Below are 26,659 nucleotides of genomic sequence, written 5' to 3' on the forward strand. Positions count from 1 at the left end.
GATATGTCTATATATATATATCTATATAGGCATATAGATATATATAGATATATAGATAGATAGATATAGATTACATAGCACTTAGTCTATACCAGATACACTCTAGGCAATTTATAGTAATGTATTTATCCATAGGAAAACTTTATTAAATGAGAAAAATAGAACACAAAGAGAGTAAGTATGGCAAAATTCGTACTTTTAAACACTACTAATGGCACTGGGTAGGGACAGTTCTTTTTCATTCTTCAGTTGGGATCGAAGTTTAGGAAAGAACAGCTTAGTGAATGCTTGCCTAGATCAGTTATGTCTATCAGAGAGTCATAAAATACAGCTGTGTAATAAAGTATACATTAAAGATTTTATAATATTTATCATAATGGCACTTATCATGTATAAATTTATTATAGCATATAAATCAGTTTGCATGTTTTAAAAGGTTAGTATTACTTTCCACTGCCTATTAAAACAAAGTTCAAGACAATTCTATATTTATTCTTACAGAATATTTTAACTTAATATGTTTATGTGCTTTTCTTCTTAACATTGAATCTGGAAATAAAACTATTTCAGAAGCTAAAGAAATGCTTGCTGAGAGAATTTAATAGTATTAGTGTAGAAATCTAGAACTATGAACTCTTTTAGGACATGATAATTTAATTTCTCTTTTTTTATCTTTGTTGCCTAACAGTGCTCATAGCACAGTTGAATTTACTGAGAGTACTATTTTACATTTTTTTGAATATATTTTATTGATTTTTTACAGAGAGGAAGGGAGAGGGATAGAGAGTTAGAAACATTGATGAGAGAGAAACATCAGTCAGCTGCCTCCTGCACACCCCCTGGGGATGTGCCCACAACCAAGGTACATGCCCTTGACCGGAATCGAACCAGGGACCCTTCAGTCCATAGACCGATACTCTATCCACTGAGCCAAACCAGTCAGGGCTACATTTTCTTGATAGTATTTGATAACAATTGCATGGACACTTACGAACTGGTAGGCAGGACTGAGTTCCAAGCTTCATATTATCTACCTATATGGTAGTATTATTATTATTTCTTTTTGCAAAGTTGCTGTTCAGCCCAGCTATTCTAGTCAACTGTTATGAAAAAAACAACAACACAGAGAATAATTTGAGACTCAGTATTACAGTGGCATGATGAATGAGGGTTATATATTACCTAATGTGTGAAGAAGATACAATTGTCAAAGATAAGAGAAAAGAGAACAAGTACTTTCAAAGTATTGTAAGAATGTACCACTCTCCATACAGTAGAATCAATTTTTGGTGAACTCTACTTCATTTGTTACATAATATTAACTCATTGGTGCTTCATTCTAAAAGGCCATATTTAGAGGTGGGGGTTGCCCTAGGGGCACTTATCAAAAAATTAAAGTACTAGAAGTCCCTTCTGAAAAGGTGAATCATCATGTGACAAGAACTCAATGTAGAAATTATGCTGATCATTCTTATTAGCAAGACTGTTACAATCACAAAAGTTACCATAAGAGCTTTTCAAGCCACAATTACTACATAATTTGTAGTAAGATGTCAATTATCTCAATTTAATATTATATTTCAATAATTACTTCAAAATAATTAGACATATTTACTGGGCATTTCTATGTATTGATATTGCAGCACATAAAAAAAGATGAGTTTGTTCTGGAGTAGAGGGTAAGATAGTAGAGGGTATGAAATACATATTCCCTTAATTATTAAATAATGAAGACTACATTGAAACTATGACATATAAGACTCTTTTGGGTTTTAGAAAACAAAAGCAACTTTAGTCCCATGTGACCTGGAGATGGGTCAGGGAAGGAGAATAGAATTCCTGTAAGTGGAACTGCAGAGAAGACTGTTGAAAGAGACAGATGGAAGCAAGAGGAAAACGCTTTAGTGATGGAATACGTAAGCCAGTGATTAGTGGTTCAGTTTGCCTTCGCTGTAGTGGAGTGGCACTTAAGGGCAGCAAAGTTAGCTGAGGCTTTATTATGAAAGCCTCTAATTCCAAGTAATTTTCTTATACTGAACACACTATGAAATGGGAATTCAAGAAGGACATTGAATATAAATGTATTTTTGCCTCTATGTTTAGAAAATTGAATCTCATATTTACATACAGGGTAGCTTGGAGTAGAGAAAGTTTGGAGGTAGACATACATATTAGAAAGTTATTTAAAAGGTTGTTAGGGGATGACATTGGGATATTTCCTGTGAATATGCAATCATGCTTAATAATTAAGTGGCAGTACAATGGAAAGCTTTATTTTATAGGTGGAAGTTGATTGCATATCAGGGTTTATGTGAAAAAGAGGTTAAAAGTAATACTGAAGTTTATCATTTGAGTGACTGGATGAAAGGTGTTGTATTTAATGAAGAGAGAAATACAAGATTTGTTTAGCTTAATTATTTTTAAACATATAATATTATCATGTCACTGAATCCAATTTAGAGTTCTTTGTGAGATCCTACATTATATTTTCTCATAGTTAAGGAGAAAAAAATGGCAAATCAACTGTGATATGCCATCTATGAAGAATGATTTCTAATTTCAGATATTTTGAAATATGAACAATGTGTATCTTAAAATTGATTAACTATGGAAGAAATAGCTAATACCTATAAGTGCTTCACATGCAAGCTGATTTAATCTTCACAACTGCTTTATGAAAGTTTCTCTTACAATCCTTATTTTACAAATGAAGAATCTAAGGGGCAAATTTAAGTGGTAAAGAGAGATTTGAATCCAAGCATTTTAGCCCTGAAGTCCACTCTCTTAACTATTAGTACACTGAAATAATTAATTTTAAAGGACATAATATTAAAATAATAACAAAACTTTAATTTTCTTGAGGACCCACTAGTTTCATGTTAGGCATTTACATGGTTTATAATTAGTCTTTCCAACAACCTTGAAGTATGAATCCATTCTATAACAGAGGAGGAATTAAAGCTTAGAAACAATGAGCAACATGCTTAAGGTCACAGGATCTGTGGTTAGCAAAGCTGGATTCAAACCCCAGGTCTCTCTGTTCATTGCCCGTTTTGAACCTGGAACACCCTACATTACCTCTACAGCCATTGCTATTTTATTTTTTCTATGTCCGTGTAATAGAGAAAATAGTGTTAAAATTATCATTGTTGAATAATTTATTTCTGTCTCCTCAACATTTTTTGCCATATTTATCTTTAATCTCAAATATTCAGCACTCCATCTGGAATGTAGTGCTCACCAGATTTACATTTAGGGCAGTGGTTCTGGTCTGGAGCTAATTTTGCTACTCCCACCCCCGGAGAGACTTATAGCAATAACTGGAGACATTGTCAGTTACCACATTTGGGGATCAAGTGCTACTGTCATCCACTGGGGAGAGACGAAGTATGCACAGGACAACTTCCGTAGCAAATAATAATCTGTTCCCAAATGTCAGCAGTACTGAGGTCGAGAATCCCTTATCTAGTGGAAGATATAAGCCTGGGCATCACTCACCTGAAATAATCAAATATAGTTAAGAAATTAGACTTTGAAGATAATAGTCTTTTTTATTGCCTTATCTAGAAAGGGATATCAGTGAGATGGACAAATAATATCCTGATTGGATGTGACATAACTATGTCATCATTGAACACAAGAAGAAAGCCCCTGGTTTTATTAATGACTAGAGTTGAATGTATACTTTTTTGCATATTTCTAGAATACACGAGGCTGGGATTTTTAAAAATATTCCTTGCTATTTAAATAGTTGCTGAGTTGATAAAACTAGTTCAGAGTTGCTAAATTAGAGAAGTGCCTGAAACTACATTTTCAAATAGACCAACCAACCCACAAGTTATGTGGTACACCTAATGATGACATTTCCCCTATGGAGCTGTGTTGAATTTCTAAATTATTTCATAAGCACATTTCATGAGGAGGTTTCTGTGGGCAGAAGGAAAGGGAAAGAGCCTTTTGAATCTTCCCTGGCATGGTCCAGACTGAACATCTCTCTGATAATGCAGAATCCACCTCAATCCCAATAACTCAGTGAGTGCTTGCTTTCAATGCCAACGAACGCGACTTCTTAAAAGTTTGTCTAGCAAAGAACTCAAGTCCACTAAGTAGCTGGCACGTTCAAAAATCCATTTTACTCCAAACTTGCAGTCCTTTCATTCAGAGTTCATTCTCAAGTCAGAGAGTGCAAGAAGAATGGAAGCCGCCTATCAAAAAAATGTGTGATCTAAATTGTGTATTCTGTGGAATCTCATGCATTTAATTCCTAAAGTCCTTTTCTAAAAGGATTTAAGTTAAGATTAATTGCTAGCCTTAGCTGGTTTGGCTCAGTGGATAGAGCATTGGCCTGTGGACTGAAGGGTCCTGGGTTCGATTCTGGTCAAGGACACATGACTGGGTTGCCAGCTCGATCGGCAGTGTGAGACATGCAAGAGACAGCTGATCAATGATTCTCTCTCATATCTCTCTCTTCCTCTCCCTTCCTCTCTGAAATCAATAAAAATATATTTTTAAAAAGATTAATTTCCAACTAATGACACTACTGTGAAATATATCCACATTTCCAAAAGTGATATTGCAATTCTAACTCCTGTTGTAAACTAAAGTGTCTTAAACTAATTTAAGCCAATAAAATAATTATTTCTAAATTGAAGAAAATTTAAACAGTCTTCACCACTTTATTCTAAAATGTTCTTCTTAATTGTGAAATAATTGTATTTTTGACATAAATTTTTATGCTCTAATTAGTTAAAAAACTAATTGGAAATAATATGTGTAATATTCCAAAAGTATAAAAAGTAATACATCTAAGTGATTGCAGATATTTTATTTGAATAATCTATTAAATCTTAGTGAAAAATTTATTACAAAGAGGGTTGCATAATAAGGACAACAATGAAAATTATTAAATATTCTTTTCTGATATTATGAACTCAAGGAAAATCCTAGTATCTCTACAACGGTTTGAATTTGATCTTATGTCATTGTGGAAGGAAGAAGGACTTCACACACAAACACACATGCACACAAGCACACATACACACATATACACATACGCACTCCTATTTAATCTTTAAACTTTTAAGAGATTTAAATTTACTAAAAATCAGGGTAATTATGGGGGATATTAAAAGTCCTTTGAAGTTCTGAAAGCAGTAATGTAATTTTCAGTGTCGGGTTTTTACCCTATCTGCATATAATATAAAAAAATAATAACAATACAGTCTAATCTAAAGCAAACAAACAAATAAACAAAAAAACTCTTTGCTCTTTGCCAGGAAAATAGTGAATATTATATCAATGATCAAAAAAATAATAACAATACAGTTTAATCTAAAGCAAACAAACAAACAAACAAAAAAACTCTTTGCCAGGAAAATAGTGAATATTATATCAATGATAAAAATTAGAAATTGTGCTTTATTTATCATTAAAATCATGTGAATGAGATGGCGGCAGAGTAAGTGGATGCTGCACAAACATGCTCCCAGGAACAAACTGAAATTACAATTAAAATACAGAAACACTTCCTGAATAATCAATGGAAGACTCACACGAGAGAACCATGATACCCAGGGTCTGAAAGTGGAGACTGCAAAGAGATTAGTTGGAGGGGCGGAGGCTAAAAAGGGCTTTCCAGGAGCCCACAGACAGCAACAGAAGTTCCAGAGATACGAGAGAACCATGATACCCAGGGTCTGAAAGTGGAGACTGCAAAGAGACTAGTTGGAGGGGCGGAGGCTAGAAAGAGCTTGCCAGGAGCCCACAGACAGCAACAGAAGTTCCAGAGATATATCTCAGCTGTGGGGGGTTGCTACTGAGAACTCTGGGGTCTAATCCTCAAGCTGGGACCCCCAGCAGAGAGCACCAGAACTGAGAAGGGTACCCACATAACATCTGGCTGTGAAGAGCAACTGGGTTGCTATTGGCCAGGGAGTAACAGCTGAAAATTCAGGTACCCTCTTAAAGGGCCAATGCACAAAATTCTCTGTGGAGGCACCCACATTGTGGTCTGACAGAGGGAGAGGGGAGTGGACTGGAGCTGTGTGAGCAGAAGTCAGGATTAGGGACTTGAGTGTTAGAGCTCAGAAGGCAAACCTCCCTTCCCCCCACCCGCAACCCCAGAGTTTGCTAAGTCATTCCCTAACCCAGTGGAGGACATCTTTCCTACACAGACATTTGCCTTGCCTGGGGGGAAGACTATTGGAAAACACCTTGCCCTGAGGCCACTTAAGAGAGTAAAAATAACAATTAGCTTCCAGGCAGAAGCAAGGGCCCCACCTTGTTGAAAAAACTCTCACCACAGCTGAGGAAAATTGGCTGGGGACAATTCAAGACAGAATCCTTTCAGTCTGCAGGCAGAGGTGGTCTCTGGAACCTTTGAATCTTTGCCTGATCTACTTAGTCAGAAACTGAGTTTGACACTGTTCTGCACTAGAGATTGAGAGGCATAGAGGATCTACCTAATACATAGTCACAAACCAAAGCACAGTGCCAAAATGAGAACACAAAGAAACAACCCCCAAATGAAAGAACAAGAGAATTCTCCAGAAGAGATAAATGAAGCAAAGATAAGAAATTTATCTGAAACAGAGTTCAGAGTAATGATGGTAAAGATGCTCAACAGCATGAAAAAAGATATAGTAACTATGAAAAAAGAACAGTCAGAAATAAAGAGTGATATAACACAAGGAAAGAATACATTTGAGGGAATACACAGTAGATTAGGGGGAAGCTGTGGATAGAATCAGTGAATTAGAAGACAGGGTTGAAAAAAATCACTCAATCAGAGAAACAAGAGAAAAACAATTAAAAAACAGGAGGACAGCTTAAGGGAGCTGTGGGACAATGTGAAACATAACAATATTAGCATAGCAGGTGTGCCAGAAGAGGCAGAAAGGGAGAAAGGGATAGAGAATGTGTTAGAGGAAATAATGGCAGAAAACTTCCCAACCCTGGTAAAGAAAAAAGTCACACAAGTTCAGGAGGCACAGAGAACCCCAAACAAGAAGAACCCAAACAGACCCATGTCCAGACACATCATAATTAAAATGCCAAAAGACAAAGAGAGAATCTTAAAGGCAGCAGGAGAAATGAAAGCTGTTACCTACAAAGGAGTTCCCATATAGCTGACACCTGATTTCTCATCAGAAACTCTAAGGGCCAGAAGGGAATGGCATGAAGTTCAAGGTAATGAAAAGCAAGTATCTGAAACCAATATTACTATATCCAGCAAGACTATCATTCAAAATAGAAGGTCAAATAAAGAGCTTCACAGACAAAATAAATAAATGAATAAAATAAAGGGCTAAAGGAGTACATCACCACCAAGCCAGCATTGCACAAAATGCTAAAGGGAATGCTATTGATATTTTAATAGGGATTTCATTGAATCTGTAGATTGCCTTGGGTAGTGTGGACATTTTAATGGGGTTTTGCTAGCCAAATACAACAGAAAAGCAATGGCAAGTGACTTATGGATCATAGAATTTAAGTAGAATAGAGAAATAAGTAATGGTGTAAGGTTGATAGAAATGGTGGAAGAATTCTGTTTGGAAATGAATAAAAACAGTAGGAAACATTCACGGTTATGGTAGGATCAGACATTCAAAATTCAGATTTTAAAGGTAGAGCCATTCCAGTTGAGTATAAAGTCTAGGATCCTGCTATGAGACAATGGCCAAGGGGAGATGGAGACAATACCACTGGAGGACGGAAAATAATTGAAGTGAGGTGCAATTATGGAAAATTTCAGTTGGCATTTATTGGGTATTTATTATATGCCAGGTTTAAGTCTCAACACTTTAAAATTATTAACTCATTTAATGCTTTAAAAAGCCCTATGATGAAGGTCCTATTAGTTATTATATTTTCTAAAGAAAAATAAATTGTAAAGAATCTATTTAAAACTAGATGGCATGATAGGAATTTAATTGAGACTTTGTTTCGTTTTGCTTTGTTTTATTTTTTGTGAGAGAAGATAAATAACTTACTTAAAAATATGTATTTGCTATGTCTCAGGCACTGAATAATTGTTTGTAATAGCTGGGAGTTTTATTTCGCCTCCCCTTTACTCCCACCCTTCCATAACCCTCAGAAAAGAGCCAGATTTCCATTAAGGCATGGAGGTGAGGTTAAAAATCTGAGAAGAGAGGATGGGGAAGGTTTACAAATCAGTGAGCAGATAGTTCAAAAGTCAGAGTGAAAAGTTTCGTAGAAGTGACTACAAAAATTTTGCGAGCAATTATATGAGAGGTGATGAAGCTCACTGCAGAAAAGGTGAAAAATGAAAGACGATGACAGAAGATGAAAACAGGTAGTGACTAAGAACAACAGGCTGTGAAGTTCACAGTTGTCCACAAATTTGCCAAGAGAATGAATCCCTGGAGTCTCTATTGCCTGTCATAGTTGTGGAAGATGGGAGAGACAGTGACACACAAAAGATAGCCACAGCCTAAACACTGATTAAAACTCACAGGCACTTTTAGTTTCTGGGTGAGCAGGATGCTTTGGCCTTTCTGGGAGGCTCAGCTACAATTTGGTTTAATTTCTCAAACTCCAAAGACAGGCTCTGGTTGCAAGGTGGTGGGTGTCCTGCTGTCTGGTTGTTGTCATTGGGCCTAACTACCTGGTGATCTGAAATCTGCACTTCATTATGTCAATTATTGTTATCCTATTGTGGATGTCTTAAAGCATCTTTTTCGCTTACTTGTTTTCTCTTAGCTTTTTAGTTGGAAAATGTCCTGCTCTCTCAGTTGTGCTAAAGGGAGATAAAGTAGAGGAGTTTTCTATCTATGAGTCAGGCTGGCAAGGGTTGGAGGTAGCAGGGTAGCATTTAAGGAAAGATATGAGAGTTAAAGGAAAGAAAAAGAGGAATCACCAGAAAAAGGAATCAAATGTAATGGAGGCAAGTAATTTGTCAGAGAAAGAATTCAGAGTAATGGTTATAAGGATGTGTAAGCGACTGGATGACAAATCCACACAACTCAATGAGAATTATGAAGAGTAGTTTGGTTATTTAAGTCAGAGTCAGAGTATCATCAAGGTTCACTTTGGCTTACAGTAGAGGCTTCCAGAACAGAACAGCAAGTTCTCTTCAGAGACCACCTTGCCGCTTGTTATTTCCATACAAATCTCTCCCAAGATTTTTGTTACCCTTTTTTCAATGAATATTACATTAATTGTCATTTTTAAAGGAATATCTGTATTTTTATATTGCTCTTAGTTTCCCTGCCCAGAGATACTTGTGACCTAATTGAAAGAATAGGTAAAGATTTCTTTACCCAAATGGTAAACGCTAACCTACATTATAACCGTAGATTAAAAAAAGAATGTGACCCAGGTTGGCTAGAATGTATAGCAAACTTGACTCAGTATCCCTTCACCAGCAAAATACTAATGGCTGGTTTTGGCTATTTGAAGATCCCAGACCTCAATTGTAATTTAAGAGCTTAACTTTAGGATATACCTTAAATATTAAAGGTTAAGAAAATATCACTTGATATTTAGGTTGCCAAGAAGCACTTATATGAGTTTTGGTAACAAGTATTGTCTGTGGAAAGATTTTGATTGAAAAACTGTGAGCAGAAAAATTGTTTCAGGAGAATTGACAACTTTTTCCTATTTTCAGCTGTCAAGACTGAAAGAGGCAAAAGATTTAAATTTCTCCGAGAACGTTTATGTTATGTAGAAGAGTACCTCGATTCAAAGTTGTGAATTATTAAAATGGACTTTTTTGACTAATAGAAATACATCATCACTGACTTCTAAATGGATGCATCTCCCTATCTACTATAATCCACACCATGGCCTCTATTAGTTTAAGGGTGTGTCTTAAATGATCAATGAATGATTTTATAAGATTAATATATGATTTTTATCCTAAAAATTATTCTGTTTAGGATAGGCAATAAACATTGTGACTTTTTCATGTAAAGCTCCATAGTTAACTTTGTATTGAATTATGGAACTATGTAATGGCTATAACTGCAGGCATTTATTGTTTGAAAGAGTGTAAAAGGTAGAAGGTGATCTTCAGCTCTTTGGATTGACTTTAAGTCTTTTGAAAATTGAAAACAAACTTCTCAAGTCTCCCTAAAAAAATAGACACATTTACTTGCATAGACATTAAATATTTCCTGGTTAAATTCATACTTTTTCCTATTGGCCAACTTAATGATTAATAGGAGTCAGGCATCTTATAGCAAGAAGTAGTAGGTAATTTCAAAAACTAAAAATGTTGAGAAAATAAATTTACTTCCATGAAAAACAAAGGTGCTTTTGAGATGAAAATGGTCATTCAGGGAGATTTAATAGTGTAGAGCTCTCATGGAATCCAAACAAGGCAATGAGATACACAGTCTTGAACTGAGCACGGTAAAATTCCACTTTGTAACAGAATTTGTAGTGTATTTGTTGTTCTTTTTTCCTCCCAAGTTTTAAAGCCACTGTGGAAAACTTGGAGGGAGAAGTCCCTAAGTTATATCCACAAACGCCAGGAAATCATAAGTTTCTACCCTAGAAGTTGAATGTGCATTGGGGATTGCAAAGTGAGAGAAATGTATGAAATGTGGTTATGTTATAAAATTTTGCCATTTTTCAAATCTTGTTTGATATTTTCAAAGTAATTTAGATTTCTAAGAAACATTCCCAAAAGAGAAAGTTTCTTTAGGAGGAAGAATTACAATAGATTATGTCATTTCAATTTAGAAGTGATTTTAAAATGTAGTACTCTGTTTCTTTAAAAAATGAATAATATTTTCTCTTTTGAAACACTTTTAAGAAGATCACACACAAATAGAAACTTGCATACAAAGTGTTGTTTTAAGTATTAAAATAAATTTATTTTGACTTATTTTGTTTTGTTTATTATTTAGCTGAACAGATGGTAATGGTTTTGACACAATTCAGTTTTCTTTTTCTTTTTTGCATGGGGGGTGGGGGGGACACACAACACAAAACCAGAGCTTCCTTTGCCACTTTGTCACAGCTGGTTACCAATCAATCTCCATTCACGGTACAGTGATGATGGCACATGTTGTCCAGCGGCCAAATCTGATTGGGTTGCATTTTTCAGCAGTGTTTCATATCAGGAAAAAAAAGTATCTTTATGGTGGGGACTGTCAGCACATGATTGTACAACTGTCATTAATCAAACCTGGCAACAATGACTGCATTTATACAAGTCTGAGAATGGCAGATTTCACAATCAAAATCACCCCATTTCTATTAGGGTTTCCTCACAAGTAATGTTTTTTCATTTATTTATTTTTTTCCCTATTTTTAATTAAAGTCAGATGATACCTCCTACATGTTGAATGTATATAACATTATACCATGTATCAAAAGTAGCTGTTTTCTACCAAAGTATAATCCAATTATTTAAAATTCATTCTCAATTATGTAAAAACAGTATAAGAGCAAATCAGGGCAAAGTTTTTAAGTACATTAGGTTGTTCAATAACATAATAATTTTAAGGTGTGTCTGTGTTAGTTAACACATTATGAACCTCTAAGGATTACATTTGGTTTTAGATTCATATTGAGAAAAATATTGATACAGTGTTTTCTGGAGTTTTTGAAACTCTGAACACAAAATAGAGAAATGCACACCTGCTCAGTGCATAGGCAATTAGAACAGTAAACACACACATCAGCTGGGAGGGGTGCATTGCTCTGTGTTAGAAAAATAAATGCCCTTGTCACAGAAATACTGTCACAGTTTTTTTTGCAACTCAAGACAACAATCTTGCCATCTTCTATAAAATGGTGTCTGGGAGTAGGCATTATCTCTAAGTCATTTATTGTTGTGAAATCGTCTATTAAATTCTGTTGTGAAATGTAAAGAACTCTTGAAATGTAAGAAACTATTACTCAAATTTATCATACTACTCAGTCAATATTTGCTTTCTGGGGAAAATGCACATTTCTCTAAATACCCAGAGCAATAGTGTAAAGCATCAATGAGATTACAATTGAGCATATACCAATTTATCCAGAAAGAAATACAGGAAAAAAGGCCACATTTACTGGACCTGTGGAGATATTTAACATCTAATTGCTTGTGAAATATGTAGTTTTAAGGAAAAAGTAATTGTTTCAGAGGAATTATGATCCATTGGAGAAAGAGCATGTGCGTTTTCAGGATCACTCCAGACAAGTTGATATTTTAAGAGTTAATGTTGATGATTTAATAAAAGTTCTTAATTCTTTTAACGAATGCTTATTTTGTCAGTTTGCCAACAAATGAGAAAATAAATTTCCCCATTAAATATTTGAGCTCTCTTATACTCAAGATACCTAAAAACATAAACCATACATTTGAAAGCAGTATAACCTATAAAATGATAGGATATAACTCACCAAGAAACTCAAATATGAACTACTTGTTGTCTAAGAGTAACCAAAAATAGTGCTGGTAGTGCATTTGATAATTTGTTGTTGTTATTTTAACATTTAATATAAATTTTAATTCTTCTTATTAATTAAACATTTAATATTTTTGTGGATTTTTTTCTTTTAAAAAATTTATTGGGATGCCATTGGTTAAAAGGATCGTATAGGTTTCAAGTGCATATTTCTATAAGATCTGTATATTGCATTGTGTGCCCACCACCCAAAGTCAAATCATCTTTCATCACCGTATATTTTGCCCCCTTAACCTTTACTATCTCCCACTCCCTTCTGTCTGGTAACCACCATACTGTTGTCTATGTCTATGAGTTTCAGTTTTATACCTCACCTATGAGTGAAATCATTTGGTTTTTAGGTTTTCCTGACTAACTTATTTTCCTTAACATAATATTCTCAAGGTCCATCGATGTTGTTGCAAAAGCCAGTATTTCATCTTTTATTATGGCTGAATAGTTTTCCATAGTATATATGGACCACATCTATTTAACCAATGCTCTACTGAAGGACACTTTAGTTGTCTCCATGTCTTGGCCACTGTGAATAATGCTTCAATGAACATAAGGTGCATTTATCTTTGTGAAGAAATGTTTTTGAGTTTTTTGAACACATTTGATAATTAGGATGTGGCAAGGGTTGTGTATATATATATAACAATAGGTAATTAATAATCAAGCACCTGGAGATCAGATATGAAATTAATGATCATATTAGCAATACCTTTAATCTAAGCATTACACTATATGGCTGAATGGGGTGTGTGTGTGTGTGTGTGTGTGTGTGTGTGTGTGTGTGTGTGTGTGTGTGGTGTGTGTGTGTGGGTGGGGTGTGTGTGTGTGTGTGTGGTATGTGTGTGAGGGTGGTGTGTGTGTGTGTGTGTGTGTGTTTTATTTTATTTCAGGCAAAACAGAGTAGAAAAATGAACTGTTATCTAAATATAACCAAAGCTATTTAATAAAACCAATTTATATTCTACACAGATATGACATCAAAGATGACTACACGCTGAGAATTAAAAAGGCCTTGAGTGTAGATGAAGGCACTTACATGTGTATTGCCGAGAATCGGGTTGGAAAAGTGGAAGCCTCTGCCACCCTGACTGTTCGAGGTAAGAGACCGAAGATGTGTAACATGATTGGACCAGCAGGCTAATATTTAGTTACATGGGTGAGTGAACCCACCATCAAAATAATAGCTTACCCTGTTTTATTATTATATTAAAAGGCATAGATTTTGTATACACTGTATTATTAATTGAGGTAAAATTACTTTCAAATTTGTGTTCAAAGGGATGATTATTTGAAGTAATTAATTTTTAAAAATAAATAATAGCTAACATGATTTTAAAATAAATCTTAAAAATAGATATTTATATTTCCATTGCTTTGAACTATTTGTTGCTTTTAAATGTGGCTAATTTCAAAATTACTTTGTGTTTCAGTTTAGTAGTTTGTTACTTTATACTTGCAGAGTACTGTTTTGAAATTCTTTTTTATTCCAGCATTCAAAAAGCAATCTGGCAGAAAAAAAACACACAAAAAAACCTAACACTGCTTCAAAAGGTGAAAAATGAATACAAAGGAGCTCCCACGTTGAGAAAATCTGATTTAGAGAGTGATTTGTGAAGTTCACTGGCCTTAAATAATTGAAATAGCCAGCACTCCTCCTGTAATAACTTTCACTTTCTGGGTGTCATGCACTTTCTCAGTCATGGGATAATGTTCGTTTATAGACTCCCTGGAATTGCTTATAAGTGAAGGAAAGCATTACTTAACCCTACGGTGAACTAGAATGAATTAACTCTCTTCCTGGTGGTGCACACTGATCCATATGAGTAAATTACATAGCCCAAGGTACCAAGTAGTACCAAGCAGACAGCCACACTAACTCTGGCCAAATAGACATTATCTGTGGTATTGTTTACTCTCAACGAACTTTAGACAGAAATAGGCAAATGCATGCCCTGTTCATTCTTTTAATCTTTCTTCCACTCCCCTGACACTTTCTTCTCTCAGCCTTCTGATGAGGAGGCTGGCTGCACACTCTCATGCAGGTCTCAGCTACTGCTCACCCTGTTTAGTCATACCTCTTACTCTGGCAGCTTTGCTCCCAGAACTTTTCATAAGATTAGGAGAAAGGTTTAGAGGAACTTGGGTTGGTTGTTCTCAAATTGTTTTTTGTCAGACCTATAATTTGGGCATCAAATCATAAAGAAAACCCTCACCTTCCTTCAGATAATTACTAGGAGACATATGCACTCTGGATACCTGGAAAACATTGGTAATTTCTATAATTTCCAATTGCTCCATTTCTATTCCATCTACTTTAATTTTTCCCCCAGTTTGATGTGAACTGATATACAAAACACATTAGGCAAAATTGGCAAGCTAGTTGCTTAAAAATATTTTCATGTCTCATTAGGCAACACATCATAAAAAGTTATGATTATATATCAATTGAATGTACATACTGATTACATATGGTCAAAACATGAGCCTCTATAAGCCTCTTTACTATATTTAACCTGAATTCTCTATAGCTGATTTTATATTTATACATATGTTTGTTTTTCTCTAGGCAGTCCTTTGCAAAAATAATTCACTCGACCAAATTCCCCCCAAAGTTTGTTTGTTTGTTTTTTTCTGAAGTGAATGGGGGAAAAATAAACAAGCAACAAAGAAATTTTCCATTCAAAAACTATTTGCTGACTAAACAAATGGTGAGAAAATGTGAGGAGTTGTTTGTTTGTAGAAGCAGCAGGGTTCCTTTATACTTGAATGCCTGGGCGAATGAGACTTGAAGTGTTCTGTTTGCTTTAAGATCTTTCCAAGCTAATTGCTTTCATAATTTGTTGAAAGTTTCAGGTTTAACATTTCATTTAACAAAGCATGCTCCTCCTGCATGGACCTTTACATTTGAAGCTAACTTACAAAACTAATAGAAAGAGTTATTTATTTTTAATAGGATTTTTTTAAAATCAGCAAAATTTGTGGATGGAATAGAGAGTTTAATCTGTGTGGTGTATATTTATAACTCATCCAACACTGAGTCCTCAAACCGGCCACAGAAAAAAAAATCTCCATAATACAATAGAAAGTAGAATAAAATATTGTTTAAATATTTTAATCATTAGAAAAAGCAGTTGGGATTCCTCATGCTAACAGGTTAACAGGAAAAAAATATTATCTATGACATTTTTTCTGTGCTCATTTTTCTATGCACATAAATGAAATGTTCAGTCCTTCCTTTGCTTGTTTTATTAGAACAGGGTCAACTCTGACCCAATAGGCCACATCTATTTTCATCAATTTAATGCAGGGACACAGTTTATTTTAATTTGCTGATTTTGACAACATTCACCTATTGGGGTTTTGTTTTGTTTTGTTTTTGTTTTTGTTTTTGTTTTGTTTTTCTGGGATTAAATGCTGATATGTAACAAAGACAAGAGATTTTATTGTGATGTTTCTGCTAAAATTTTATCACAATGTTCACTTTAGCCAAATGGGGAAAAGGAAAATAAATTTTATAGTCAAAATCTGAAAGAGTGACTTAGTAGTTGGTTTTCCATTTCAAAAATATGGTGAAAATAGTCTATACAATTTAACTTGACAGCAAGTAGCTTCTTTTGCTGACTTGACAAACATAAAATTTGAAAGAAATGATGGTGGACAACAAACTTCCTAGCGTTTATATTCTAATCAAATAATTCATGATCTAACAGAACTTTTAAGATTACCTTCAAAATGTGTTAACTCAAACTGCATATTTGTAAACACACTGTTTCTCTATTTTTCAATTGCTCAAATTGGCTTTGCATAAATTAAGACTTCATTGGAATAACCATTTTGTTTGTAGGGCAATAATTCCTTAATTTTTTTTGAAACTTAGTTAGACTAAGTAAAAAACAAATGTGTTTTTTTTCTTAAAAAAAATGATTTCTCACCATGGTTTCTTCTTTATCACTGTTTAATAGCATAGAATCAAAATGCTGCTTTGTTTCTATGTATAGGAAACATTATGTTTAAGATTCAGCTTAGGATGGCACATGAAAATACAAATTTAAAAATGAAAGAGTTATTTTTCTGTTGGACATTGGCAAAATTAATCGAAATCTTGTCAGTGAGAATAAGCCACAACTTTATGATGTTAGTCTGTTGTCTTATTCTTGGTTATTATTTTCATGTGTCCCCTACAACAACAAAAAACAAAAATAAGTTGTTATACATTGGGCAAATTCTTCTATTCCTGTTACTATAGTAAACCCATCATAGACTATGGAGCACGCTAGAGTTTTCATACTGCTACTATAATTACTTTATTTTTCTTTGAATTGTCTTAACCTCCCCTTTCAATTGTGAATATTATAAAACCATGGATCTCACATAAAAGCAACTCTAGTATTGTTCAGAGATTGCACAATGTTTGTATTATGATGTGTGTGTTGAGTGAATGAGTATCTATAAACATGGTTTGAAAAGCCATATGTATTTCATCATTCCTCATGAAACATCATCAGGATGAAACTAGCCATCAGTTCTAGAGTCTCATTTCATATATATTAGAGCTTCATTCTCTAGGATATGGGTGAAATGCTTGTCTAATAAATTTATATTTTTAATGTATGATTTTATAAAAGTTTAAATGCTACTACATGTATTTCTTCTTCATTTAAAAAATGGGACCATATGTTCTATATTTGCCTATTACTTTTTATATAAAGTGGTTTACTATCTAAGTTGATTTAGCATTATTCATTTTTTAAAAAATGTTATTAAGCTCATGTGTGTCTCTTATAATTTCTGTGCATTAATAATAGAGGCAACTTATTACTACTGATTTTAGTAATTGAAAGTTACAGTAAAATAAAAATAACAATTTATTGAAGCACCAGTTTGAAAGCCATTTTCAGTGTGAACAGGAATCAACTTGTCAGTCATTGTTTCCTGCCCTCTGCCAAAATAAGAAAAAGCTTAACAGTAGTTAGGGAGCTACTCAGCTGAAATCTTTAAAGATGTTCCAACCTATTTGTTATATTTTCATCCGCCCTGTCCAGGGATGAAAAGTGATGTGATCTTAACTTATTATTGGCTGAAAAGCAGTGTCCTGGGCTTTTCTGTAGTCCTATAATGGTTCTGACTAACCATGCTTAAAAACCAATTGCTATTTAAATCAGACAGTGAGGCCTTCTTTTATTGACATGACATTTGCTAGTCTGTGACTTGAATAGTTAGAGTAATCAGATTCTTAACTTTACAGTACCACAAGGCTTTTTAACTCTAAAAACACCATTGAAATTATAACTATAGTTAAGTGATGAAGATATGACTTTACATAAAATTTCTCTAATTGCTTATAGTTAATCCTGGCATGCAAAAATAATTACTTTCTTGGAATTACATTATAACGTTCAGTTTTATCAAACTCAGACATTCTGTTCATACTTGAATTATGACTAGAAATCATTCTACTGTCCATACTTAAATGTAACATTACACATCATGCATTCTGATAATTTTCTTTTCTTTTAATTTCTTTTTTATGTTCTCACCACACCATTGTAATGTCTACAGCTCGCCCTGTTGGTAAGTAGCCATCCTTCTATCCATTTAGCATGGCTTTGTACAGTTCTTCATAACTCATGCATAGTAGAAATTGACAGAATGAAATATATTCATCCCTGTTAAAATATTGCTTGAGGGACTGTCTTCTGTAAAAGTTGTTTCTGATCTTTTCATCACTTTGATAAACAATTTTGTAGTGACTTCTGCTATTTTAACAATGAATAGGTAACAATTTTCTTCTAAAAGAATATGTGAATGGTTAATATTATAAACTGCAAACTTTTCTTGAGAAAAATACAATACTCCCTTTTTCTGGTATGTATAAAATAATCAATTATTAGTTATGTTTGATATTCAAAAATTAGTTATGTATGAATAAATTAAGAAGTTCTATCATTTTGTGTACTTCCCTTATTTTAAGCTGCTTGGGGTCTTTGCTTTTTAAGAGCATTTTAACTGCTGCATACTTCTTATCTGCATACCTATTTAAATACATTTAGTAGAATGCTTCAAGTTATTATAAATAGTTATTTAAACTAAGAGGAAAAGAAAGTAATGAGCTATGTTCTTTGGCATGAAAGGTTTGTGGTTTCAATATATTTCATCCTTCATTTGGCTTTGCAAAATTGAAGTGAACAGCTTTTGCTTGCAGTAATGTAAGTGGTTATTATTGGTAAATATTTGGAAGATAAATTATTTTTAAATTCATTGATTTAATAACCTATCTGCATTTTTTGAAAGTTTAGCTTAACCTACCAATAAATGTGTTTAGGTAAAAAAAACCTTGGTAATCCTATATAATAAAAGTATAATATGCAAATTGACCAACTAGTGGCTATGACACACACTGACCACAAGGAGGCAGATGCTGACTGCAGGAGCTGCCTTCTGTTGGTCAGGCACTCACCCAGAAGCTGGGCTCACTGTTGGTGAATGCAGTGGCAGTGGCAGGAGCCTCTCCTGCCTTCGCTGCAGGCAGGCCATAAGGAGCAAGGGGTCCTGGATTGTGAGAGCCCCAGACTGCAAGAGGGATGTCTGATTGCCAGCTTAGGCCCAATCTCTAGGGGGATTGGGCCTAAGCCGGCAGGCGGACATCCCCTTGAGGGGTCCCGGACTGCGAGAGGGTGCAGGCCAGGCTGAGGGACCCCCCTTCCCCAGTGCATGAATTTCGTGCACTGGGCTTCTAGTTGTGTTATAAGTAAATGAATAGATATATGCATAAATGGATGGATGGTTGAATGAATGAACGAATCTAATACACTGCTTCTTTATTACACCAAGATATCTCAGTAATTTACTCAATTCAACAAAGCTTTATAAATGTTCCATCTTACTTTAAAAGCTTTCTTAATATACTGGCTTGTCATTCATTGTTTGATGCATATTGGTCCAAATTTATAATCTTCTTTCCCATTTGTTGAAACATGACAAACTTTATTATTATATTAAATTCGTGCACTTGGGGGGTCTCTCAGCCCAGCCTACACACTCTCTCAATCCGGGACCCCTCAGGTGGGGTCAAGTCCCATCACAGCATGGCTCTGGTTCCCCAGAGCCTGCAGGCGGGGAGAGGGACCAAGATTTCCAGATCACAGCATCACTCTGGTTCCCCAGAGCATGCAGGCGGGAAGAGGGACCAAGAGGCCAGTCCAATGGCAGCATGGCTCCATTCCCACAGCTCCCTCCTGCCGCCACGCTGCAAGCCAGGACTGACTCCCGCTGCGGGCGGCCAGGACCCAGAACTGACTTCCACCGCACCCGCCGGGACCCTAGCCTGGTGTTCGGTCATCCATCCAGACGTTTAGGTCGTGACGGACCCTGCCTCTTTATATATTAGGATAGTATATACTTACATGGATAGAAAGTATAATAAAATCAAACTTTGGTTTCTCAACCTGAATTTTTGCTCTAGTATTTCTGAGCAGTAATTTCTTTGTCAGTTATTTAATATCCTTGATTCTCAGATTCTTTGTCTATAACATGGGGAGAATAATACTGACTTATAAAGCTGCTGTAGGAATTAATTTAGTTCAAGATTGATAATTTATGTGAATTTTTTATGCCAACATTGGTTAACATATTCCTAGTTTCTGAGAAACATTTTTTCACATTTTAATATTTTTGAAATACAGTTATGGCTTACAGTTAATTGAACATAAATGGCAGACTTTTTAAAAACACAATTATTAAATTGGTCATGCTTTTTACTATTGATGTTGTTAGAAAAATGAGGAATAGATTATAGTTTTAAGCTTCATTTTTTGTATTTATAAGAATTCATACTACTGTGATAACTTTGCACATTATGATATGGCATCAAAAATCAAGAAGTGAATGGGAAATAATAAAATAATAACTACAAATTAACAGGAAAAATCACATTTAATTTATAGATCTTTATATAGAGTAACCATTTGCCAATGAACCATGACCACTTGATTTATATTATTTCTAAAGTCCCCCCCAAATAGAACAATTTGTTAACAATTTCAAATATATTTTAAACTCATAAATACAAAATATATTGTTTAGAAACTATTATGCACATAGAGTAGTATTAAGATGCATTTGTCATGTCCAAGGCACTTTACAAGTTATTTCTCTTTTTTATTCTGTTTCAAATGATTTCTTAGATTCCCATTGGACTGGAACTAAAGAATAGCTTCTTGACACATTATACTTTATTCTGGGAAAGCCTGTCATTTAATAAATCTATTTCAAATGACGTATGACAATGTTCAGAAATATGAAGAACTATACTTTAAACTTGACAACTACTATTAATTTTGAAAACTGAATGATGGATATGCTGTTATTGGATCACCAAAGGAGAAACTGATAATGAAGAAATTAGCCTGCTTTTTCTTTATATCAACTTTGTACATCAATTTTAATTTAGGAACTCTAGATATGTCACCTTTTATTGAAAGGTCCAAAGATACAAATCAAATAAAATCTAATTAAATATTGAAATAATAGAAAACTACATACATTAATGTTAATATTTGTTAGTGGACTATGTAAGTTTTTCAACTTTGAATCTCTTACCAATAACTTTAAAGGTAAAAACTGCAGAAAGGGGAGAAAAACAGCTGAAGATATAGGTACCAAGTACATAAAATTTATAAAAAACTTCAGTGAGTTGTTCCTATCTAAAGCTTTCAAATGAAAATTAGAAATATATGCAGATTCCAGAATACTAATAGATTCAGGAACCAATGCCTACATTGTATGCCAGATGCAACTTTGGTAGTCTGTGTGGAAAGTACATTTAGAAATCATTATAAACCTCTAAATCGGGACTTTTGTCCAAATGCATGACTCCTGTGAGCTGTATCTGAGTTAAAGAATTGGCAAATCTATGTACTTTACAACTGGAATAAACTCGTCTGGCCTGTGCTTTTGAGAGTGTAAGAATAAGTCTTGATGTAGTAGAGGATCCTCAGTGTGGAAAATTTTACTGAAAGCCGACAATCACATGCTTGCCAATGGAGGATAGCATTCTCCAGATTTCACTTACTCATCTTCTGTGTGGTCTACACTTCAAAATGAGCCCTTTAATCCAAGTCCTTATTCACTGGTTACCACAAAACCTAGACCAGTGATGGCGAACCTATGACACGCTTGTCAGAGGTGACACGCGAACTCATTTTTTTGGTTGATTTTTCTTTGTTAAATGGCATTTAAATATATAAAATAAATATCAAAAATATAAATCTTTGTTTTACTATGGTTGCAAGTATCCAAAAATTTCTATATGTGACACGGCACCAGAGTTAAGTTAGGGTTTTTCAAAATGCTGACACGCTGAGCTCAAAAGGTTCGCCATCACTGACCTAGACAAATGCCATTTAGGTCACTAAAAATTCACCAGCCCTTCCTATGGTTTTGACCTTTTACTGTCCCAGAGGCACTCTTTATATGAAGAGCAACAGTACATCCTAGGACACAGGTAACTGTAAATGCTGAAATATTCATTTATTTAACAAACACTTCTGATTAGGTAATTGATAGAAGAAAATGATCTAAATAGGGACAAATATCTCGCTTCCTATACCCATCTGTCTTATTTTCAGTTGGAAGTCTTTCCCAAGCTTAAAAATAAAAAAAGAACATCTATTTTGGAGATGGGCAACACATTTTTTCCAGCAGCAACTCAAAACATGATGAGTAATTTGGAAAAGAACCGGCAAATCTACCAGCTGCCTTGCTTGTGAAGCTGAGCCCTGCTTCGTTCAGCATCTCAAGCACCATATGCTAGGTGCTGATTGCCTCCAGTGTGGAAACTAAAAGCTTCACTTGTTTCAAATATCAAAAGCAAACTGACAACACATAACTTTAGAGAAACTTCCAAGTATTTCTAATTTAGTGACTCAAAAGTATGTTTCCTTTGGTTAGAAGAATGTAATTGTCCACACATACTTATAAACATGAGTTTATAAGTATTGAGAAAAATGTTTCCTTTGGATATAAGAATATAAATATCCACACATGCTCATAAACAAGAGTTTGTAAATATTGAGAAAAATATGTTTTGGGCAAAATCCTCATATTTTATTATTATTATTTTAAAGAAGCAGCCACTATTCTAAACAGAAATCTACAAGAACATATATTTTTCAAATCCTTTAACTGCTCAAATACAAAAATTAAATATATATTGATTTTTGAAAGTTCTATTTGAAGTGCAGTTTTGTTTTAATATGCTCTGAAGCATTTTAATGAGGCCACTAAGAAGTTCAATGAAAAAAGAGTGATTAAAAAACTCATTTAGGGAAATTTATAAAACAGACATTACTCTAAGTCTTAGAGTAATGCAACTGATATTTTCCACACCACCGCACTGCACCCCGCCTTGAAAACTAAAAAAATTGGGAAACATGTAGGTATCTTGTAAGAACCCTTTCACGCCGAGATCCACTTTCCTGCAAAAGACATCCTGAGTCTTAGGTGGAAACCTATGTTTTCACTCCCTGCAGACGTTCTTCTTTGGACAAGCTGTTACCCCATGACCTGAGGCAATCATCTCCCCCCTACAAGTACTAATGTTTCCTGCATCTGGCACTAATTAGCTACTTTATGCAGAGTCCCATTTAATTATTTTAAGCATCACGTTTTTCATTGCTCCTTATGTTTTGATTAAATAGCAGTTTAGAACAACAAGAACATTCTGTTTTGTCTTGTATATTCCAACAGAGTTTCCATAATGTGAAACATTCAACATATCTTAAGTTAATATTCGTTTTTGAAGAAAAAACAAGTACTTGTTACTTCACATGCTTAGCTGGTTTTAGTCACTGACGTGATTCTCTTGGAAGGGCCTTGTGTGTTTAACAATGTCTGCTCATTGCCTCTAAATTAAAGAATAGGTATGGCATTATTGAGTCAGACTTTCTTTTCCTCACACTTTAGTGAAAATGTTTCATTGTCTTGGTATTGACTGGTACTATAACGAAGTCTGGGGCTTAAAGAATATTTTTATCCTTGTCTGGGATGCTCATTACTAAATAAATACCAATGTAGTTCCTTCTTCCACAACTTTGTTGGGTTAGATCTTGGTCCTGGTCATCCTGGATGCAACAAGCCATTTGAATCTGCAGGGCCATGTTTTAAATTACTCTCTTTTAAGAATGTTTTCTCCTGTTTATTTCTGAATATGTTTGTTGTCTTTCTTCTTTTTTTCAAATACATGAGTTAAATTGACTTTCCTTTGTCTCGATTCCATATTTATTAACTTTTCTATAATAATTTTAATAATTTTGAATTTTATTAATTTTATTTTATTTATATATGATGTCTTGATGCCTATTTATCAGCTCCCCAACTTTTTAAAGGGCAACTATCATTTCTTCATGTTTCTAAAGTAGAGTTTGCTTCTTTAATTTTATCTTATCTTTTGTTCATTTCCTAGTTAAATTTGAATACAACATTCTTAATCTCCTCTTGTGTTTTAGTCTCTTTATCCCTTTTTTAGTTCTTCGTTTCTCATTTTTGAGAGATTCTGTTATATGCAATTTCATTTAGATTATGAACAACTATTTATTTTAAAGTATTTATGTTTCTCCTTGGGTAATTATTGGAAGATACAGATTCTTTATCTCCAGGGGGGAGGGCACCTTAAAATCTTGTAGCAGGCTTGTCTTTTTCTTTCCTTGAATACCTTCTCCCCTGACTTTTAAATTTCAACTGTTAATCTATAAAGCTGTGTCTCAGATTTACCAAGTCTCTCTCTTGATTTCTGATGCTTCTTTCTCATCAAAAGATTGTGGAATGGGTTCTCACAATGTTGACAGATAATTCTTGTAAAATCAGTATTGATAGAGGACTGTGTATTGGGACTAGTTGGTGGTCACAATGTTTTCTCATTTTCCTCCAGACTTGACTATGTTTGGAAGGGGTACTTCACAATTTGGGTTTGGAGATTTGGGCTATGGTAGTTTTCCCATTTTATTCATTTATTTTATTATATTCAATAGAAGAAAGTTGAGCTATAAGTCTTTAACCCATTATCTTAACCTAAATATATAAAAAGTTAAATATTCATTAATTTTGGAGTCTATTCAAGTCAAATAAAATAAACATAAAGCATGTTAACTTAGTAGTTAAAAATCAAAGTTTTATAGCTCTGGCTGGGCGGCTCAGTCATTTGAAGCATCATCCCATACACCAAAAGGTTGCAGGTTTAATTTCCATAAGGGGACATACCTAGGTTGTTGGTTCAATCCCTGGTTGGGGCACATATAGGAGGCAACTAGTCAATATTTCTCCCTCACATTGATGTCTCTCTCCCTTCCTCTCTCTGTAAAATCAATAAACATTCCTCAGGTGGGGATAAAAATTTCAAATTAAAATATTATAAATAGCAAATATTAGAAAAATGTAAATTATCTGGCCAGAAACAATATTATGAAATTAGTTTTATGAGATTTTACTACCTATTTCCAAAAAGAAATAGCATTAACATCACACCTGTAAAAAAGTAAAATGTTTTACTTTTATGAGTGATTTGTAAACAGAAAGAACTATCATGATATATATTATAATATAATTTTATAGTATGTGTGTCTGTGTATATATATTACATATAAAAATGCATATTATATGGATATATATTATGTATACATTAGGCGTATACATTATGTATATATGTACAGATATACATATTGTAAAATATGATGTGCATTACACCTGAGTATTATATCATGACATTTAAATTACTACATTACTTATTTAAACATATAAGTGTTACTCAAGAGAATAGTACATAATTATATTCATTAGAAAATATTAACCAAATTAAATTAAAATTTGAGTTAAATATATCTTAATGCTGTTTTAAATCTCTCTCATGACATTGCTTCTCAGATTTATTCCCGATGTTATTTTCATCTGCCTTATAAAATGATTAGCTCTTTGTCAATAAGTACATTATTATATTTATCTTTCTGCTGCCTCTAGGTCTAGCATAACGCTATATGTGGTAGGGGCACGTCAAATGTTGGTGCAGTTAATTGATACACACATATGCATACATAGGTAATACTTGCCTAGAAAATGTTTATGCAAGCAGCTTTAAATAGGGCTATAAAAAGATTAAGCAATGTTAATGGTAACAGGCCAATCACATAGTCCTCATTCTGCTAGTAAGAGATAAAATACAACAAAAAGAAGGCACTAATGAGTTAGGATGGTGCCTTACTAAGCGTGTAATTAATGTTATTAAGAAACATTGCAGTTGCATATTAAAATTCCGTTAACTAAGCAGCCCTCAGCATTTGTTTCTTGGTTGCAAGTTTTTTCCCCCTTTTTTATGATTGGCATCTTCATGCAATCTTTTTCTAAAAATATGAGATAATGGGATGTGATCAGCCCTCGTGGTTTCCCTGGATGCTGACATGACAGTTCTGGCAAGTTGACAGGTTAAGTTAGTGAAAATGGATGTCATCTCTCACCATTTACTTGAAAAGCCATTGTTAAGCTATAGATTTTTCCTCCTCACCTCCACACTTACATCCTCTTCTACCATGATATGAGAAGTTTTCCCAATTAAGCATCAAGAAATAATTTTTTTTGCTACCTTTTGAACTATTCTTCTGCTGGAAAAAAAAGATTTTTTTTAAAGAATAATAAAAATATCACTTTATTTAATAATTTACTAGATTTTAAGCTAATACTATTTTTCTTTAGAAAACAAAATTTTATTATTTTATAAATTTTATTTCTTCTTATTATAGTATCTTAGTCAGAAAAGTAAGTAGAAAAGAAAAGCTACTATTAGTAAAAGACAGAATAACCTGGAAAAAATGAGATTTGCAACTCAACTCAGAATCTGTTTAAAATTCTGACAGATTTTCTAAGAAGTTCTCAACTTATAAATTTTGTATAATTCAAAATTTCTATGAAATTTGCATGTTGCCTCACAAACTGGTTTCTTATATTTACACTAGAGGCCCGGTGCACAAAAATTTGTGCACTCGGGGGGCGGGGGGAGGGGGGTCCCCCAGCTCGGCCTGTGCCCTCTCGCAGTCTGGGACCCCTCGGGAGATAACAACCTGCTGGCTTAGGCCTGCTCCCGGGTGGCAGAGGGCAGGCCCAATCCCTAAGTGCAGCCCCTGGTCAGGCTCAGAGCAGGGCCGATTGGGGAGTTGGGGCGCCGCCCCGTCATGCACAGAGCAGGGCAGATCGGGAGG

At 34.2% G+C, this 26,659-nt stretch overlaps 1 protein-coding gene across 8 annotated transcripts in view; it reads left to right on the forward strand.

The window, feature by feature from the left end:
- Positions 1-26,659, forward strand: part of ROBO2 (roundabout guidance receptor 2) — a 672,125-nt gene that overhangs the window by 506,812 nt on the left and 138,654 nt on the right. For 6 of the 8 annotated variants that reach the window (XM_005867326.2, XM_014540612.1, XM_014540614.1 and 3 more), the window contains exons 6-7: positions 13,389-13,516; positions 17,979-17,990. In XM_005867326.2, the coding sequence (XP_005867388.1) occupies positions 13,389-13,516; positions 17,979-17,990 (140 nt within the window). The remainder of the gene's footprint in view (positions 1-13,388; positions 13,517-17,978; positions 17,991-26,659) is intronic. The other 2 variants (XM_005867327.2, XM_005867331.2) reach the window with 1 other exon arrangement.

The sequence above is a fragment of the Myotis brandtii genome, unplaced genomic scaffold, assembly GCF_000412655.1.
Source record: "Myotis brandtii unplaced genomic scaffold, ASM41265v1 scaffold249, whole genome shotgun sequence".
Lineage (NCBI taxonomy): Eukaryota > Metazoa > Chordata > Mammalia > Chiroptera > Vespertilionidae > Myotis > Myotis brandtii.